The sequence below is a fragment of the Solanum stenotomum genome, chromosome 1 (genome assembly GCF_019186545.1).
Source record: "Solanum stenotomum isolate F172 chromosome 1, ASM1918654v1, whole genome shotgun sequence".
NCBI lineage: Eukaryota > Viridiplantae > Streptophyta > Magnoliopsida > Solanales > Solanaceae > Solanum > Solanum stenotomum.
This window is the reverse complement of record NC_064282.1, coordinates 17,040,888-17,060,568: the sequence shown is the minus strand read 5'-3', so window position 1 is coordinate 17,060,568 and position 19,681 is coordinate 17,040,888. Positions and strand designations below refer to the sequence as shown.

At 32.3% G+C, this 19,681-nt stretch overlaps 2 protein-coding genes and 1 non-coding gene across 3 annotated transcripts; 1 reads left to right on the top strand and 2 right to left on the bottom strand.

Annotated features, from left to right (window-relative positions):
- The first annotated feature begins 793 nt into the window (after positions 1 to 793).
- On the top strand, positions 794 to 11,216 carry LOC125845071 (uncharacterized). The gene is made up of 10 exons (XM_049524494.1): positions 794 to 1,283; positions 2,563 to 2,668; positions 3,108 to 3,168; positions 3,311 to 3,603; positions 6,243 to 6,382; positions 7,448 to 7,522; positions 8,949 to 9,039; positions 9,140 to 9,343; positions 9,940 to 9,984; positions 10,782 to 11,216. The coding sequence occupies exons 1-10, from the start codon at positions 1,059 to 1,061 to the stop codon at positions 10,865 to 10,867; spliced, it is 1,326 nt and encodes a 441-aa protein (XP_049380451.1). The 5' UTR covers positions 794 to 1,058; the 3' UTR covers positions 10,868 to 11,216.
- A 673-nt stretch (positions 11,217 to 11,889) lies between these two features.
- TRNAK-CUU (transfer RNA lysine (anticodon CUU)) lies at positions 11,890 to 11,962 on the bottom strand. Its single transcript has one exon. It is a non-coding gene; the product is annotated as a tRNA-Lys (tRNA).
- A 2,309-nt stretch (positions 11,963 to 14,271) lies between these two features.
- On the bottom strand, positions 14,272 to 17,142 carry LOC125845263 (methylsterol monooxygenase 1-1-like). Its single transcript, XM_049524738.1, has 5 exons — positions 16,615 to 17,142; positions 15,418 to 15,743; positions 15,185 to 15,332; positions 15,019 to 15,051; positions 14,272 to 14,556 (listed from the first exon to the last, which is right to left on the bottom strand). Exons 1-5 carry the CDS (start codon positions 16,942 to 16,944, stop codon positions 14,491 to 14,493), a joined length of 903 nt encoding a protein of 300 aa, XP_049380695.1. The 5' UTR covers positions 16,945 to 17,142; the 3' UTR covers positions 14,272 to 14,490.
- Between the last annotated feature and the right edge of the window lie 2,539 nt (positions 17,143 to 19,681).

The window sequence follows — 19,681 nt, the reverse complement described above, 5'->3', positions numbered from 1 at the left end:
AGTTATTTACAGAGATTATGGATGTTCTGGAAACTCTCTGTTTGTTGAAGAGTGGTTATGGTAATACTTGTGTGGTAATTGAAACAGATAATAAGTTAGTTCATCAAGCTCTTGAAGGAACATTTTAATAATTCTTATTTTGTTTTCCATTTTTCTAGTTAGAAAATCACTGAATCAAGGTGTAATTGTTGATGTTTTACACCTTATTTGGATGGTTGTTAGTCATTGTATTGTTTTGTTAGTTCAAATACAATGTTTGTTTTGATTGTTACTTAAATTTTATTATATCTTATTGTTTAAATTCATCATTAGGTAACAACAAAAAAACTCATTTTATGAAATGACCGATTTAGTGTGATCGCATCGTTACCTCAACATTTTCTTCTCATTTTTCTTTATTTATTATTTAATAATCATATTTCATCTTTCATCCTACCTTTTCATCTTGACCCCGTACCTTACTTTTCTTGTAGATTTATCATTCAAATTATAAATATGTGACATTATATAACGATGGAGAATAATATAATCTATCCAAACACTATATTCATTAAAACAATACTATAACGATACAATACATCTTTTATGTACTAACTAATCTTCTAAATGGGGGTATGTCCCACCATCTTGTTTTTTCTAATGTACTAATTGAGAAGACACTTTTAATTTATGTACTAATTAATCTTATATCCTAATAATCCTACTTCTCGTCCTCCACACCCTTCTATCAAGGCTCATATTATACCTTATCAATTTACCCTCAATATTTTTTAGGCATATCTCTACCCATCCACAAGCCTACTAACGTGAGTCGTAAATGTTTTTTTTTTTAACCCAGGATAGTAAAACTATATGTACTAAGTACTATAGTAAATTTATAATTAAATTTGTTTTTACTGTTACAGTGTGTATAGATTATAGTTTTTTAATTCCTCTAGCGAAATGTACACACTCAACGTGCATTTAGCCGCAGCTTCGTGCTTGAATTGATTACACTTGAGCTACTGCTGAAAATTTCGATTTGAGAAATCCATTTTCGAGATTTACAGCATTCAGCAATGGATTCGATGCTTACGATTGCGATTCTGTCGGCGATCATCGGAATTGTGATTGCTTTTCTAGTTTTGGGGAACTATTTCCAAAAGAGGAAATCGGAAGTTGAATCTGTCGCCAAGCCGGAGACAATTCAAACGAATCAGAAGACTTCAAAGCCTCAGCATTCTCACAAAAATACTTCGAAGAAATCGCAAGCTAAATCACATTCTCACACCGCCGATCATAAGGTAAAATTGACCCTTACATTTACTACTACTATATTTCTTTTTTAATTTTGAAATTTCTCTCTTTTTTCCCCTGGCTCTACGGTTTGTTCATGTTTTTGGTTACTGAGTAATTTAAATCTCTTAATTTTGCGTTGGAAATGAGCAACTCTGTTGTGACGCTTCAATCTCAAATTAGTGGAGTTGGCTTCTTTGTAGACATTTTTGTATCAGTTTAGCTCTAAGGCGCACTTAATTTAGCATTTTTGTCATAATTTTTTAAGCAATCACGCTACTGCAACACTTACCTTTTTCCCAGGCTTAGGACAGGATATGTCCCCAGGCAAGCAGAGATAGAGTGTGTAAACTGAAAAAATATATTTTTTACTAATTTCTGGTTTCTGGAAATTGGAAGTTGTGGATGGGTGGAAATTTGCTCTAGCTGCTCTTTTTCTTTTCTTCCTTTTTATCATACATTTCTGTGAAATGATACAACCCATGAAGTGTAATCTTATGATTAATGTGAAACTTATCAAACTTCTTCCAAGTAGGTATGGCTTTTTTCTTTTTTTCTTCCTTTCTGATAAGGTAACAAACTTATAGTCAAATTACTCCCTAAGCACTAAGATAGGGCTGGACTTGTACATCAGTCAAAAAGTTCAAAGATTTTGTATCTCTTAAGGCAATATAAAGGCAAAAGATGGTGGAAAATTGAAAAGAAAGAACAAAAAAGTAGTTTGAAGCTCAAAAAGGGAAAAAAGTAGATTCCTGAATATGTCAGAAGCCCAAAATAGGCTGAACAGAACAGGACCAATCCCGTAGCTATATATTGTTAAAAAAGGGGTAAAGATGATAATATGCTGTCGTGGAGGTCTAAATTTGCTGCAGTAGGAAGCTTGATGTGATGTGTTAAACCAGAAAGTCAAAGTTGTCGTGGAGTTCTCTTCTTGGATAAGTTTCACCTTCCTGCAAAGCAACCGTTGCACCTTATATAGGGTAGAATCAGTAGAAATGGTGACCCCAATCGGTGTATTGGCAATTTGAGTAGTTTCCTTTAATAGCTTCAATTTGCTACATCCTGTTTCTTCCTTCAAAAACTTCACTTTTCTGTGAGCTCACTTTTTTCCAACACTACGTATAAATAACTCTCCGTCATTTCTCATCCTCAATATATTTCAACAGACTAGCCAAGTTGCTTTCATCAGTTTAAGGTTTTTCTGGATTTCATTGCAAATATAACCTTGAGGTGTGTATTCAATGACCAGGCAACTGAAAAGTGACTTTTGGTACTGTCTATTTGCAGGATGCAAACAAAAGGCATCACCCACTGGACTTGAATACTCTAAAGGGTCATGGGGATATTGTCACAGGAGTTTGCTTCTTACCCAATGCACAGTCTTTGGCAACTGGTAATTCTTGGTTTTATGCATTTGTATTGTTTGAGCTCTAAGCATTCTGAAACAGTGAGGGGATGCAAGAACCTTTAAGAACATTGTCTCACTTATATTTTTGGTCTGTAAGAGAAAATACCTGTATGTAGATAACTAGGTAACTTAAAGATATGACTTGGCTGAGCCACTCATTCACATTTTACATACTTTGATGGCCTTGGTGTGTTACTAATGAAGGACACTTTTTTTACTTAAACAAAATATATATGTTATCCTTAAACTTATAATTAAAGAGAACATGCTTTAAATTGTAGTCATAGTTACATTCTGCACATCTTCTATCACTTCAAAGGATCTATGGTTCTAGAAATAGTTGTTTACATTCCCCTTACATATTTTGGCAGGAGGATGGGGGAGATAGATGTCAACCTTCCATACTAATGTTTTTCTCTTGCAGCTTGTGCTGACGGCGTTGTTAGGATCTTCAAGTTGGATGATGCTTTGAGCAAAAGCTTTAAGTATGACTCTTACTGTTTTATTATTATTAAGGCAGTAATCAAATTTCTATTAAGCTTCGAGCAGAAGTTTTATTATTACTGTTATAATTATTGTTAGGTGAATTTAATTGCCAATTTCTAACTCTAATCCAATCTTATTCAGGTTTCTGAGAATTAATTTGCCTGCTGGAGGTCATCCGATTGCAGTTGCAGTTGCTGATGAAGCTTCCTCGGTTGCAGTGGCATGCCATGCTCTTTTTGGTTCTTCCTTGTACATGTATGGTGAAGAGAAACCTAAAGCAGATGCTGATTCCAAACAGGCCAAGCTTCCTCTTCCACAAATCAAATGGGAACAGCATAAAGTTCATGACAAGAGAGCAATCCTAACTCTAGTTGGTACCAAGGCAACTTATGGTACTGCTGATGGGAGTACCATCATTGTTTCATGTTCTGAAGGTAAGGTTGGATAATTCTTATGAATTTCTTTTCAAGTTACCCAGAGAACTTTTGAGTTAAAGTTCAATGGATATCCTCATTCTAGAAAAAACTTCATGGCTCATATTTGTAGCTGGAGAATGCATGCTTATGGGAGAGCTATCATGTATTGTATTGATTTTTAATTCTATAATGGTGTTTTTAAGTTTATTCGATTTCATACTGTAGCTAGTGCTGATTGGCCTAACAACTACCATGCTTAGCTTTTATTAGTACGTAAAGTTTTATTGAGATAGCAAAAGACCAACACTAAGTTAGTCCTGGATTAACAAAGATGTTCCATCCTTTATAGTACTATGTATTTGAATATTTAAGTTAATTCCATCTGGATGTCTCACTGTTTACAGCAAGTGATTTACACTATTGCCCTAATAAACTAAGGCATGTGAACTTCTAATACTTGTTGATATAGTCTTCCCTTAGAAGCATCTACAATTTCTTTTAGTTTAAACTACCCAAAGTCCCAAACTATACATGCTGGAACTGTCGTACAGATTTTCTTAAGCTCCCTTGTAATTTTCCATCCTTCCCAGAAGCAATACAATTCTTTTTGAGGTTCTTGAAATGACCCTCCCTCAAACCAAATATCTGCAAAAACATTCTGCCTATTAACTATGCAAGGCAAAAATAAGCGGTCAGTTTCTTTATCATCAAACCCACACAAATATTACTTGCTGCACATGTGAAAGCCCTCTCTCTCTCTCTCTCTGAAGATCTCGCTGTTTTTTTTTTTTATGACCCTGGTGTTCGGGCCAGCTTTAGCGCACCTCGAACCTGCCACCTCCCACCAGCAACAGTACTAGGTAACTCTATCCACCAAGGGTAGGACAAATGGGAAGAATCACTTAGTGTTTTTTGCCTCCACTGAGTTTTGAACTGCGACCTCAGGGTTCTCAACCACTTTATTAACCACCGGGCCACACCCTTGGGTGCAATCTCGTTGTTTTAAATAGGCATCATGTAACAAAATCCAGCTGAAGAAGCAACTTTACTTGTGCCATATACTTCCAAATCAAGGTTCTTGGCCTTCGAACAGAAAAAGAGACATCCTTATTGGGTAACTTATAACATGATTCACAGTGAATTTTCCGTTGTTAATTGCAGTCCATCTGAGCCTGACAGGAATACCATTAAGATGTGTTGACTTTCCCAACTCCAAAAGAAGTTGGGCCTTTGGGCCATGCTTTCAACTTACCACTTGAAACAATTCCTTCCAAACCCCACATTCCGTTTATTTTCTTATAGCCAGCATACTTAATTCTGACTGCGTTTTGGCATTGTAGGAGATCATTTGGTCTGAGATTGGACAAAAGTTTGTGGACATTATATCTAATATCTTAACAGTTGTGTATATCAATACATCAACTAGCTCGTAATTGAGAGTCTTGGAAGATAGACAAAGTCACTAATTACTGGAGCTGTTAGTTACCTACTTCCCTAACATATTGTCCTTAACTACAGTATCATGATTGAAAATGTTATAATACCAAAACCACTTTTCAGTCCTGCACTAAAAGGCTTTGCCATGCCACAACTTGGTAGTTTTTTTTTTTGTTGACTTATTAAAGAAGATGAATCACATTCTACCATAAAGTTGAGAATTTGTAGCCTTATTAGAGTTTCAGAAGCAAAATTCAGATGGCAATGAAAAGTCAATACAATTTATTTCTCGTGCACACACAATTCATTCCAAGTGCTTAAGTTTCCTTAACTTTAAACCATTTAATAGTACCACTTACTTTACAAGCGAATTGATAGATTCCATTTGAAATTATTATACGATAAAATGAAAGCGTGGAATCAAGTTTCAATTTATCAGTCAAAGTTTTGACTGGATCTTAAGATCAAATGGGGATTGTACAACTGGGTTGAAGTTGCTTCACTTAGTCCAAATTATAAAGTTTGATGATGCTACCTTAGCTTGGATGTTTGATCATGTTTATTTCTCGGGTTCTCTATGGGCTCTGGGATCAAGCACTTCTGCTGTTTGTTGCTGTATTTGCAGGACGAATCATCACAGCAACTCAAAAAATTGTTTGCAGAAAGTTTTGTTGTACATGTCTTAGACTGCCAGAATTTAAGATAATGATCGTATGATGCAAAATCTTTTAAAAATGTTGTAGCTTAGTAAATATGTCATTGTGAAATTTTTTTATGGATGAAAGTTAATGATCTTGCTTCAAGCAATGCTCTTAATTGGTGTTTGTTGGAAAAATAAATTCCAATCTGATCTCAAACTTAAATTAAAATTCTTTTTGGAAGAAAATGGATGCATTTGAACGCCATGAAGGTTGGTTGTGATGTTCCAAGAATCTTTTATGTACTATGGACACAAGTTTGGGTTTTGATGGATATTAATGATATGACCATAGACATATGACACTGTGACCAGCTATTTTAGTAATGCCTGAATTCCAGTACCTCTTTTTGTCATAATTCTCTTCTCTGCATGGCAATTTTGTTTCTGTGATCTCATATCCACAAACATCTCTACAACCAGATTCTTCTCTTCCTTTCTTTTTTGTGTGGAAGAACCTTTTTTTCCCCATAGAGCAAAATGACAAATGTAATAATCCGCATCTGTATTTTTTGGTGTTTAGGTACTGATATTGTGCTTTTTCACGGAAAAAGTGGCAAGATTGTTGGAAACGTCGATACTAATCAACTCAAAAACAACATGGCTACTATATCTCCCAATGGACGTTTTATAGCTGCCGCAGCTTTTACCGCTGATGTCAAGGTGAAATTAAATGTTGCCACCTTATTATTTTGTTAGACTGAATTGCTTTAAGCTTTTATAAAGAGTCTCAACAAGTGATGTGCTACATTTTGTGTTAAATTTCAATGGTAATTAAGTAGTAGGAAAATATGTTTAGGAAACTAGTTAGTAATAAGAGATATTAGAAGATAGAACAAAAGGGAAATGCAGGTGTCTTTTTTCCTGTTCAATTTTTTTGGGGGTGTGGCGGGTGTGGTTAGATAGGAGAAACAAAGAGAGCAGAAGCTAAGTTATACTAAACTTTTGCATTAGTAGTTTCCTGAGACATTAAAAATGTTTCCACAGCGTCAGCTACATTCTTTTCAGTTGCTGTCATGTTGTTTATTGTCAAGTGTCAGGCAGTCTGGCATATTAGTCGAACTGTTATGTACAGTCTTGTCAATCTGGTGGTTGGAAGGGCAGTTAGAACAAGGAGCTTGTGGTGGAGCTATTCAAGAAAATAGAACATATGGTTATTGCCTGGTTCAAGTCATCTCATATGCAGCTGGGCCAAAGTTTGGTCAAAGATGATCAAATGGTGTTTGCCATTGATTCACTCAAGAACATCTTTCAGAACCATGTACACCCACCATCCATCCATAAAGGATGATCCAAAGGTTTCTCCTATGTAATCTGAAGAGAGAGAGAGAGAGACAAATGGGGGATCCACACAAAATATTTTCCTTATGTGTTCTGTGTGAATAGCTAACACTTCCCAATCCTTCCAAAGAAAGGTGGAGATTGCATCGTCTAAGTTTATTTAAGTATTACATTAACTCTAGGAGATTTTATTTGTCATTTAGCCAAAAGAGTCAACTAAATTGGGATAAGTTATGAAGGAAAAGTAGGTTATATAGATTTGGGGTGGGGATTAAATACTCTGGTAAAGCTTTCATATCTTATGGTGTGGTTTGAGTCCTTTTATGTTTTATGCGATTTACATCGCACTCCTTTGTCAACTTGGGAAGGATTTTTTCATATATTTCTGACTCGATTGTTGGATGCCATCAAAGAAGAGTTCTTGAACAAATTCTGTCTTTTTAACAGGTTTGGGAGATTGTGTACTCGAAGGATGGTGCTGTAAAGGAGGTTTCAAGGATTATGGAGCTCAAGGGGCATAAGGTAAATGATATCACGTTGTTGCACTATGAAAGTCTATTTTCATCTACTCTTTTTCTATCCTTCTCTAGGATTCTAGATCAATATTATCCAAGTTCAGGTGTGTCTGATGATATTTCTAGGGTGAACAAGATGTGAACAGGCTTATTATTGTCCTAATTTGTACTTGGGTGAAATTTTTTAGCTTAATGTTACTCCCTCTGTCCAACAATACTTGTCCACTATTAACTTTGCAGGGTAATTTTACTATATCACCCTTTGAATATAATAAATACTATGTTTTTGAAAAATGTAATAGAGAAATAACTATAATTAATGATAAGGGTAAATTAGGAACTAAGTGTAAAATTATCCATTGATTTCATAAAGTGGACAAGTATTGTTGGGCATTCTTTTTTTTCTTTTTTTTAATTTAAAGTTGTTGGGCATTCTAAATAGTATAGTGGACAACTATTGTTGGACGAAGGGAGTAATATTTTAGGGAAAGGAGACACTTTAGAAAATTCTTATGGGAGTATCAGTTTGAAGTATGTTGTTTCAGCAAAGACCTTCGAAGATTCAAATACCTTTGTGGTTGATTGTAGATTGGGACCATCTCCTTTAATTTGTGTTCATGATTAAGCTGATGAATGCAATCTTGAATTTATTATGAGTAAATTTTAGGTTTAGCAAACATAAAAATCATATTTGTATGATATAGCTATAGTTTGTATAATTGCGCAAGTTTGCTATGGAGCATCAGATTTGTATAAATCACTGGCAGGAGCATCGAATTTGTATAAATCGTTGGCAGGCCTCTCGTTTGTATAAACGCGATCTGTATTTATATAATTATAAGCGTATAGGACGAAAATATATGTATTTGTATTTGTATGTACAGTTTTCTCTCGCTTTATACAAACACAAATGCAATTTATACATTTGTGTTTGTATAAAGCGAGAGAGGCGAGGGAGAGTGGCGAGCGAGATTCTCTGGCACTCTCCCTCGCCTCTCTGGGGAGAGAGACGAACGAACGAAAAGATATGTATATATACAATTTTCTCTCGTTTTATACAAACACAAACATAATTTATACATTTGTGTTTGTATAAAGTGAGAGAGGCGAGAGAGAAACTGCCGAGCGAGATCATGAGAGTGGCGAGCGAGAAATCTGGGGAGAGAGGCGAATGGCAACTGTTGGCTACAGGTTACAATTAAATCAAACTATGGTTATAGCATTTAATTTGTATTAATAGTTTGTTATTTTATACAATTTTCCCTTTTATTATAGGTGTACAATACTCTCTTCACAATTGATTCACAATTGACTCTGTCATTTAGTTTCAATGAACTTTTGTGATTGACCTTTTTTTTTCGTATTTGCTGCTAATTTGTTGCTTTGTTTAATCATTTCTGTATATGTCTAAATTTTATATGGTTGCTGTACAGAGTGCAGTGACGTGGCTATGCTTTAGCCCGAATTCTGAACAAATAATCACTGCATCGAAGGATGGTACCATCAGAATGTGGAATATTAATGGTATATCTTCCCCTCCCTAGCTTTATTTGTTACTAATTTACCATTATTACCTCGTCTAATTAATTTTCCTTTGGCTCTTTCATGCAACATTCTTGTTCAGTGCGCTATCACCTTTCTGAGGACCCTAAGACATTAAAGGTGTTCCCTATTCCCCTTAAGGATGCAGGTGGTACAACTTTACACTATGATCGTTTATGTGTATCTCCTGATGGAAAGATATTGGCCACCACTCATGGTTCAATGATGCAATGGCTATGTATGGAGACTGGGAAGGTTCTGGAAACAGCTGAAAAAGCACATGATGGTATGCTTTTCAAATAACTTAATGCCTTTATCAAAAAATGTTCCACCGTTTTCATCCTTTTTGTATGTGCAGAACCAGTCTGTAGAAGTTCCTCTGTATTTGAAGCAGCTATGAACCTATGACTTGTTGCTTCTTGGCAACAGTTCAACTTTTTGTTCCTTTCCTAATAGATAAGACAGCAAGAACCTGAACAGAATACATTAGCACATCCTTGGATAGGAAAATAAACTGAAACAAATAGCAGAATAGGAAAACCATAAAAAATGATCATCTAATAGAAATACCATTGAACCCTTGGCCGAAGTATCACAATTCATTATTTAACCTGTGTTTTACAACATTTATTGTATGTCTAAACACAAAATAAGAATTGTATTAGAAAAAACGAAGAAAGGAATGAGTCTACTGGGTGGGTGCACAACAATGGAATGAGTCTGATTTACAAGAAAACAAAATATGGGGAAGTAGCAAGGGTTCCTGTGAACCCAGAGTGTTCAACATGGCTCTGCCACTGTGGCTGGTAGTCCGGCCATACCAGTCATGCTATCAACTTGTGTTGATTTGAAAATTTATTGTCTTCCACTTTTTGTGTACAGGTGATATCACTGACATGGCATGGTCGCCTTCTCCGATTCCAATGGGTAAGTCTCTTTCCCATCCCAAGTGAAGTTTTTTGTTATGCGTGATTCTATTTTATTTTATTTTACTGTCTACATTAGGTCATAAAGAGGATAAGCCTTTTTCCCGAAGTCTTTTGTCACTAAGTCAAACAACAGTTTGTCTCTTTTGGCTGGCATCTTGCTTTCGATGTGTATTCCTCTTAGTTTGAATGTCTTTTCTGGAAGTCTTCCATTTTTTTCCTATATATTTTAGCAAGTATGGAGATGAGACTTGCATTCTATCATTAAAGCTATGATGGAGAAAAGTTTGAAAAATTGGAGTGAAAAGGAAAAACTTAATAGTAGGAGCAAATCCTTGTGGTTTAGGAGGAAGCTATCAATTTACACTTCCTCCTGCTGTTGAAAAAATTGCACTCCCTCTGTTTCAATTTGTTGTTTTAATTTGACTGCCCACTGAGTTTAAGAAGTAAGGAAGACATGAGAATCTTGTGGTCTTAAACTAAAGATATGTAGTATACATCAAAATGTCCTTTAATCGTGTAGTCTTATAATTTTGTGATCTTAAACATGTCATGTGAGATGTTTGAACTAAAGAGTCGTCAAATTAGGAAGGAGGAACTCCTTTTTAAACAGGCTAAAAAGAAAATTAAGACAAACAAATTGAAATGGAAGGAGTAGTAGCTTAATAACCAATCAGGCTTTAAATTCATATAATGCGTTTAGGAAAGATTTCCAATGGCAGCAAAAAGTTTCAACAAACGTTGATTTCTGGAAACGGCCTAACATTATTAAGCTGCTTTTCTTTTTCGTTGTATCAGGTGACAAGCAAGTTCTGGTGTTGGCCACAGCCAGTGTCGATAAGAAAGTGAAGTTGTGGGCAGCTCCATCCCTGAATGCATCATGAATGAGCGACGGAACCTTTCCCCATGAATGACACAAGTATTTGATGTCTCGACCAGTTTTTTGAACTAATAGATCATAGGGGGACTGACGATCAGAAGAGGAGAATACAGCCGAAGTTAGAGGATTGAGTGCTTACATCTTTTGAGGGCTTTTGTTATTCAAAGATTAGACTTAACCAGAATGTGGTAAAGCTAGAGGAAATTTTTGATGTTTAATTTGATGTTATATACATGGGTGGTAGTTTTCTCTGTCGAGTTCTGAGGAATGGTGAGGTGTTACTGATCTATTTTAGAGCTTAGAACTGGTAAAGGGTACTTTTTTCTGTTTCAAGTCAAAAAGAAAATTATATATCCTGTAAGCTCCCTTTTTTGCAGAAGAGATCTTTTCTGTTCTTTTTATTGAAAAAACAAAAATGGGGGTAAGGGAGGGGGATTATAAGGTGGGAATTAAACCATCACCAACAAGGTGAAAGTCCATGTGGTGGGAATCAACTGAACTACAAAAATTCTCCGATATTCTTTTTCTGTTTTCGGTAAAAACCAAAAATTAAAGAGAATAAAGAATATGAAATTGGAAATCCCATTTTCAATGTGGATAGTAAGTGGAAACAGGACCTGCTTGTTGAGTCTTATCAAAAGATACTTAGTAAAAAGTTAGCACAAAGGGAATTTGCAGAAATAGTGATGTTAGAGCATTTGAAGTGTCGAAGAGGAAATAGAGACAAAGCAGGGAAGAGTAGGGATCTTGAAGACGAAAGGTATTAAAAAAAATACTTCCTCCACCTTAATTTATTGAGGCAATGTGTGATACCGTGATTGAACACAAAAAGAATTTTTTTTTAATACTTATGGTCTAAAAAATGAGTCATAGAACTTTGTGCGACTAATCTAATAAGAAATTCAATGGAGTATTAAATTAGAATAAGTCATAATAAGAAATTCAATGGAAATATTAAATTTTTTTTAAATAGCACGTGACATTGGAGAGTAATGAAAAAGGAAGTTTGTAAAAAAAAGCCAGAAACGCCCACCGTGGGGCTCGAACCCACGACCACAAGGTTAAGAGCCTTGCGCTCTACCAACTGAGCTAGACGGGCTAATTGTTAAAAGATATACTTAAGCATATTAATTAAATAGTCCATGTTACAGTCAAGTTATTACAGGTTAGGTGGGCTATTTTTGCAGTTTTCTTGTTAATTATGTGAAATTAAACTGATTGGAAGCTAAAAGTAAATATGATCTTTAGGCCAGATTTGGTCTTTAACTCCTCAATTTTCAACCTTTAAGAGAGTTTTTTCTTTTTTCAGAAAAAATAAAACAAGAATGGTTTTATTAGTCTCAATTTTAAACTATATATTTTTATAAGAGAGAAGTATTGAAAACACCCTTGAAGTTGGAGCAAATTATTAGTTTCATCCCCAACCGATTGACAGTCTTAAAAACACCTCTTTATTTGACTAACTAAACTTAGATACACTCCCGATATACAACATGACATAGCAAGTGGTCTCAAACTCTTGTGGGAGTATGTAACTCTTCTTAATAAAAAGCCGATAAAAGTGTTGAAAACACTCTTAAATTTGACGAGAATTTAGATGTGGATTTCACTCATGTTGCCAAATCGGAGGTGTACTTAAGTCAAGTTAATCAAGTAAAATTGTGTTTTTAAGGTTGTCAATAGTTCGGGGATGAAACTAATAATTAGTGTCAAATTTAGGAGTGTTTTCAATATTTTTCTATTCTTGTAATGAATAACAAAGTACTTTGCAACGCTTTTGCTATTTCCCTTTTAGGAAAAATTAACAATTAAGTCATAATAACTAACATAAATCATAATTAGTCAAAATAACAACACTTTAAAATATTTATTTAAAATGGCAGAATGGCAATATTTTGATAAAATAATCACATATTTGCAGTATTCTAAAACAAAAAAATTGTATCCAATAATCAATTACATAAATGTAATGTGCGCTCAAACACCAATAGCTTCAAAAAGAAAAAATATAGAACACGCACTCAAGTTCTATATTTAATTAAATCCAATATTTAATTGTATCCATAATTTACAGAAAGTCAACAAATGTTAGTATACAATTCTTAATTTATTTATGATTTTTAAACATAATGGCATACAAAAAAAATATTGTATGCATTCAAATAAAGAAGAAATAACTATGAAACAAAAAAAGAATCAAGCACTTTCAAGCCTTGTGCATCATATATTGGATACAAAACATATGTTTGTTCCTCAACGTGTTCATGTGCTTTGTATGCATAAGGATAATTAATTAAACATAATGGCATACAAAAAAATATTGTATGCATTCAAATAAAGAACAAACAACTACGAAACTAAAAAAGAATCAAGCACTTTCAAGCCTTATGCATCATATATTGGATACAAAACATATGATTGTTCCTCAGCGTGTTCATGTGCTTTGTATGCATACATTAACAACAGCTTCAAAACTAAAAATATATATAATTTCATATTGTTAATATTTACATTAAACATAATGGAATACAAGAAAAAATTGTATTCATTCAAATAAAGAACAAACAACTATGAAACTAAAAAAGAATCAACCACTTTCAAGCCCTATGCATCATATATTGGATACAAAACATATGATTGTTCCTCAGCGTGTTCATGTGCTTTTTATGGATTTCAATGGAACTAACTTCGAAATTTCAATAAAAATTTCAAACCATACAAAGATTTCACCACTTCAAAATAAACAACAAAAAGTAAATACATGATGTCTAAATTTCTTGTATTCAATGGAACTGACGAAATTATAGTCGTGAAATTCAAAAACATCCGATTTAAGAATATGCCGAATTCGATTCGAAGAAGCTAGGAATATTATCAATTGAATGATTAGGAAGACAACCTTTTTTGCAAATGTTTTGTTTGGAATTATTAAGAACGGAAGAGCAAAAAACGCTCCACAGAAAGAATGGCAACATCCCCGCTTTGCAAAACGTAACTGAAAAGTTTTAAAATCGTTTTTTCCTTTTTTGATGTTTTTCTCTATTTTATTATTAAGTATTTGTATTCTTTCATATTAATCAAAATAAAATAAATACATAAATCATCCTTTTAACAAACAAAAATATTGTCATTTTTAATAAATAGTTAAAATGTTGCTAATGAGTCCCACTAAAGACTTAAATATTGTTGTTTTGCTAATTTTCCCTTTTTTTTATTTATATTTTTTAAAAGAGCTTTGGACCACTTCTCTATGCTATAATCCTCCTTTTCCAATTCTATCGGATTAAGTAACTTGCTGGTAATTAGTGCAATGTTAAATACACTTATTTTGATAAACACATTTAAGAAAATATAATAGCATAGCTCAATTTAGTAGCATATTGAAGATTATTATAGAACTACAAAGTGTTACTACAATTTAAGGTTTACATTATTTTAGAAAAAAAGATACAAACTATGCAAGCACTCCATATATATATAGTGCTTGATAGAGAAACACAACACGTACATTCACATTACTTAATTAATCCAACGTTTTACTAAATCAACTTGTCTCGAAATACAAAGAGAACAGGATTACATATTTAATACAAGAACAACAAAAAGGTTTCAAAAAAGTGATTGCATTTATTCAGATTTGAAAAGAGGTGCTGATCCATTAACCTTCTCCTCCATTCTCAGTTTCTCTCTTCTCTGTCATTATTCACAAGACACAAGTTACATAATCCGTCTATAAAAGTCATTCTTTATAATAACATTACGTTATAGCAATCAAAAAAGTATCTGAACAAATGATGTTGTTTGTTATAAAGATATTTTATTGTATTTCTTTCTATCGTAAGAAAAAACAAAGTTGATTTCTTATATGGTCGCTCAACTAATAGTTATTATTTTAGAAAGTCGCATTTCTTCTTGATATTAATTTTTTATTTAACAAAGAATATGACTTTCTGAGATAATAAAATATTAGTTGAGTGACCATCTTAGAAATTAACTCAAATGCCAATGAACATTAGGTTAGATAATTACATTTTTCACGAATTCTTTTTTGTTTCTGAAAAAAAAGAAATGTTTTATGAATTATATTAAGGTTTTCTTTGTTCTTTTTCTTCAATTTTGTCGTAGTATGTAAAAAAAAAAATGTTATGTTGATACCTTTTCGAAGACTTCCTTCTGGTATCGGAATCCCTGCAACAAACAAACAGAAATATTACTCCTATAGAAAATTTAGAGTTTATGAGTTATAAACTTGCCACTCGCCCTATAATCATCATAATTTTTAGGTTCACGATTAAATATTTATACGTAACGTTGAACTGACCTTGTCAGTTCCATAGATGTAGTCACAGTAAGTGAAAACTGAAGCAAAGTTACTGTGACAACTTTCCCCAACAAAGTGATGATAATCATGGTATATAGCTCCACCATAAAATGGTATATACTTTGATGGGCTCCATGGAAATTCATACCTACATAATTAAAAATGAATCGCGATGTCACTAAAATTCAAACTCATGACACTACGATAGTAGAATAAAATTAGGTTATACGCACCCGCTATGAGTCTCAATTGCTTCAATTTGTCTCAAGACAAACCAAAGCAAAAATGTAAACATGTGACAAGGAACCAAAAGTGGGCCAAGAAAAGAAGCTAAGCCCAATATAATAATTTCAGCCCAGTGGGCATAAGGTGCTGCAAAACTAATTGGGGCCACATATTCATGATGGACACTGTGGATTTTGTCATAACCCCATTTGTAGTGATGGAGCATTCTGTGAAGCCAATAATTTGCATAATCTTCAACTACAAAATACACAACTAATTGCCAGAATACTTCTGACGCTGATGGCAGGGGCAAACTTGTCCTTATTCCAACCCACTGCACAAAGTACAAAAATTAATAATCACAAACAAAAAAAATTAATTTATTTTGCATGGTGTCAAAGAGAATAATATAAAATATTGGGTTGCGTTTAAGGTTCATTGAATTATTATAGACTTCAGTGAGAAAGATTCTACGTCAATTTAAGACATGCATGGGCTACCTTTGGTGTCCTTACGTTCAACAACATAATAAAAATAAAAAATAGAGTGTAAGAAGTAGTGTTCAGTGTTTTAAAAGATGGGGGGCGAGGTTTTTACGCATCATGGATTGAGACATAACCCTTGAAACACGGGATGTAAGTTTTATGAATTTACTAGATGTATATTTCATGTATTTTTATTATTATAATTTTATCACTAAGAAAATAAGTAAAAGTAGTTTTTTACTAATTCTGCAAATAATAATATTATAATTATTATGTTAGAAAAATGATAATAATCATCGGTTTCCATATCATTACATCAATAATAAAAAACATAATTTATAAAAAAAAATAAAAATTAACGTCCAGGTTGTACACTTCCAAGTCAAAGGCTTTCGCTCCAATTTTAGGACATACACCCTACAGATCTACATCTTTTCTTTATATCCCATCCCAGGACTGATCACATGGTGTTGTGTATTTATTACACCTTTCATTTACGTCCTGAAGCGTTTCTAGCTAGCCCCACCAGGGACTCACATGGTGTTGTGTATTTATTTTGACTTGAAATTGATGGTCTTTGAACCATTCAAAGTGAGATAACTTATTTCGAATAATTTAAGGGTATTTATTTTAATTTTGATTATTACATATTTCGAAATATTGACACTTTTTTAGTGTAAAATAAGAAAAAATAAAAACAGTGCATGGATAGATACATACCTCAATGATGGGATATGAAAAAAGTTGCAGAGGACCAACAGCAAATACAAAAGTCATGAGGACTTTTCTGTAACATTCCATCATTTCAGAAAAAGTTAATGTAGTTTTGGGTTGAATCTTGTAAATTTCAAACTTTTTGGACCTTAATAGCTCAATCATAACCATTGGCAAAGGGACCAAACTGTAGAAAATGATTAAAAAGATTGTGTTATGGCAATAGAGATAGAAATCTGATTTATCTGCTGTGTAATTGAACCATAATGTCTCTCCAAATGTCAAATTTCTCCCTAGAGACATAGAAGCCTCTTCAATACTCTCAAAAGGCAACATTTTTTTTTGAAAATGTGATTATTTTTTTCAACAATGTTGGATCTTATACTTGTTTTGTTGATGTTTTTGGTTTGTTTTTCTCTCTCTATGTATATAGAGAGAGAAAGAGAGGGGAAGAGATGAAAAGAAAGAAAGAGGAAGATGTAGTAATGGAGAAAGGAAAATAGACTTGTTTAAAATTATAGGGATAGAGTGGTGGGGAGAATTATAAGGATTATCATTAGGTGTACTAAAAATGTGGATGTGTAGTAAATATTTTAAGGTAGAGATTGTTATGAGATGAATAATAATATTTTCTTTTACGTCTTAATTTATCTGTCTGATTTTGATTTGATATGGATCGAAGTTGTTATTTTAAAGATACGTAGAATCTATCAAAACGTCATTTAGCTTTGTAGTTTTAAATAGTGGTGGATTCGAAATTTTTTTAATTATGGATGCTCAACTATTTTTAATTTAAAGTCGGTACTAACTCAATTCACATATTCATACAAATTACTAGGTTTATTTTATAAGTAATAGTGTTGACTCCAAAATGTGATGGGTGCTCAAGCATCCATAAACTAGAATGTGCATTCGCTACTGAATTTAAATATGTCATGTGAAGAGTTGAAATTGGAAAATCAATTAAAAAGGAAAGATTGCATTTTTTAAAACAAACTTAAAAGTAAAGAATGTAACATGATATATATTACTCTCTTTATGTTGATTTATGTGATACAAATGAAATTTCAAAAGTTAATAAAAAAATTTACAAGTTTAAGTTATTAATTATTGTGATTTATAATATATTTTACGTATTTTACATAATATCTCTCTCTCCCTTTATCCCAATTTATATGGTAAATTTTTTATATGATTTTAAATAATTTAAGCTATTAATTATTATAACTTATAATATTTTTTATATAATTTTTTAATCTATATAAAATAATAAAAGACAAGAAAAAAATATTTAAATTACCAAATTACCCTTGACATACAAGCAGACATAGTCCTGCCTACTTGTAGCCTCTTCTACTGAGTAGTAATAAGTGGAGTAACATGCTTTTGAGTAGAAAAATTAAATAACACCCAAGTACATAGTTATACTCTTTTCGTGGTTTTAAAATATGTGGTATTTTTAATTTAAGAACCTTCTTTTTAAAATCTTATAAATAAAGAGTGTTTTTACTAATTTATTTATTATCAAAGAAAATCTAATTAGTAATTCTTAATCATATAAACAAGGATAATTTTGAAAGGATCAATTCTTTCTTTAAACACTAAAATATTACTTAGCTAAAAATAAAATAAACAAATTAAAACACCACATAATTAGAACGAAGAAAATAGTAAACAATATATTTAAAATTTTAATTATATTAATGTTGAAATGGTTTAATTTAATTTATTCGAACAAATTAAAAAAATCTACTACTAATATTTGACAAGGAAAGGGAGCAAAGAAAGTAAGAAATAATGAAAGAAAGATTCAAACTTAACTAATAAATAATAATACTACTCATAATAAATAAAGGGAAAAAACGCAATGCTATCGAACTTTTAGAAAAGACTTATTTAGGTTATCCGCTAAAAATTCGGCTCATCTATGTCATTGTTGCTAAAGAAAAGGCTTTTTCATGCCATTTTTTTAACTCCAATTTTGCAAAATCATTTTTTACATCTCGGTTTGACAATTTTTAATTGGAGTTTTTTGATTAAATATACACTTTTTGCTTCTTTTTCTTTAAAAACACCAACAACACATGAAGAACAAAAACAACTGTCAAATTTTCAACATCTTCAATCATCACGAAATCATCTCAAATTTCGGCTACATCTCTTTTAAAACAAAAAAAAAACTAAAATTCTAAGATCATTTGTAGAGTTTAAAAAATTCACCCGTATTAAAAAAACATTCCAAAAAATGAAAATTAGTCCCAAAAATTCAAAATATTGCTTTGATTCGTGTTATTGTAGTTGTTTTTTACATTAGATGTTTGTCGCCTAGTGTTTTTTGAGTCTATGCTCAAAATTTCAAATGATTTGAAGTTGTGGAGAAAATTCTACCATTAAAGAATTTGAAGTTTTGAAACTTTGAAGAAATTTCAAGTGGATCTTGTCGAGTTATGTTGAATTCGAGTTCAAAAGATATTGAGTTTTGACATCCAGCTCAGAGGAAAACTACTCTTGAAATTTGAGGCGATTTCGTGAAAAATTGAACAAGTTTGAAATTTGGAAACTGTTAATGTTCTTGGTGTTCTTAGTAGAAGCAAAAAATTGCATTTGATCCAAAAACACAAATTGAAAAGTGTTAAACCTTATTTGGGGTGTAAAAAATAGTTTTACAAAACTGGAGTTAAAAAAATAACATGAATGAGCCTTTTCTTTAATAGCAATGACATAAACGAGTCAAACATTTAACGGATAGCATAAATAAACTTTTTCTAAAAATTCGATAACATATTTGAATCTTTTTTTATAAATAAATAAATTAAAAGTGCCTTGACTGAAATATGGTGAGCAAAATTCAAGGGCCAAAATAGGTCTTTAGCCTTTTTGTCACCTATTCAATTTATTTATTAGATTTTGATTTGATTTGATATGAATTTTTTTAAAAGAATATTTTTATGATCTTAAATTAAAAATATATTAAATGTAAAATATCTTTTAAAATTTTTATGATATTTATTATGATATATGAAAAATTAAAACTAAATAAATTATAAAAAAATAATAATTAATTTTATATAAA

Bases quoted from the DNA above. Each gene is read 5' to 3' on its own strand.
- LOC125845263 (XM_049524738.1), bottom strand. From the start codon at position 16,944: ATGTTGCCTTTTGAGAGTATTGAAGAGGCTTCTATGTCTCTAGGGAGA. The intron at 15,744-16,614 runs GTATGTATCTAT...TACTTTGTGCAG, and splicing joins TTTCATATCCCATCATTGAG to TGGGTTGGAATAAGGACAAG. The intron at 15,333-15,417 runs GTGCGTATAACC...TTAATTATGTAG, and splicing joins GCAATTGAGACTCATAGCGG to GTATGAATTTCCATGGAGCC.
- LOC125845071 (XM_049524494.1), top strand. From the start codon at position 1,059: ATGGATTCGATGCTTACGATTGCGATTCTGTCGGCGATCATCGGAATT. The intron at 7,523-8,948 runs GTAAATGATATC...GTTGCTGTACAG, and splicing joins TGGAGCTCAAGGGGCATAAG to AGTGCAGTGACGTGGCTATG. The intron at 9,040-9,139 runs GTATATCTTCCC...ATTCTTGTTCAG, and splicing joins CAGAATGTGGAATATTAATG to TGCGCTATCACCTTTCTGAG.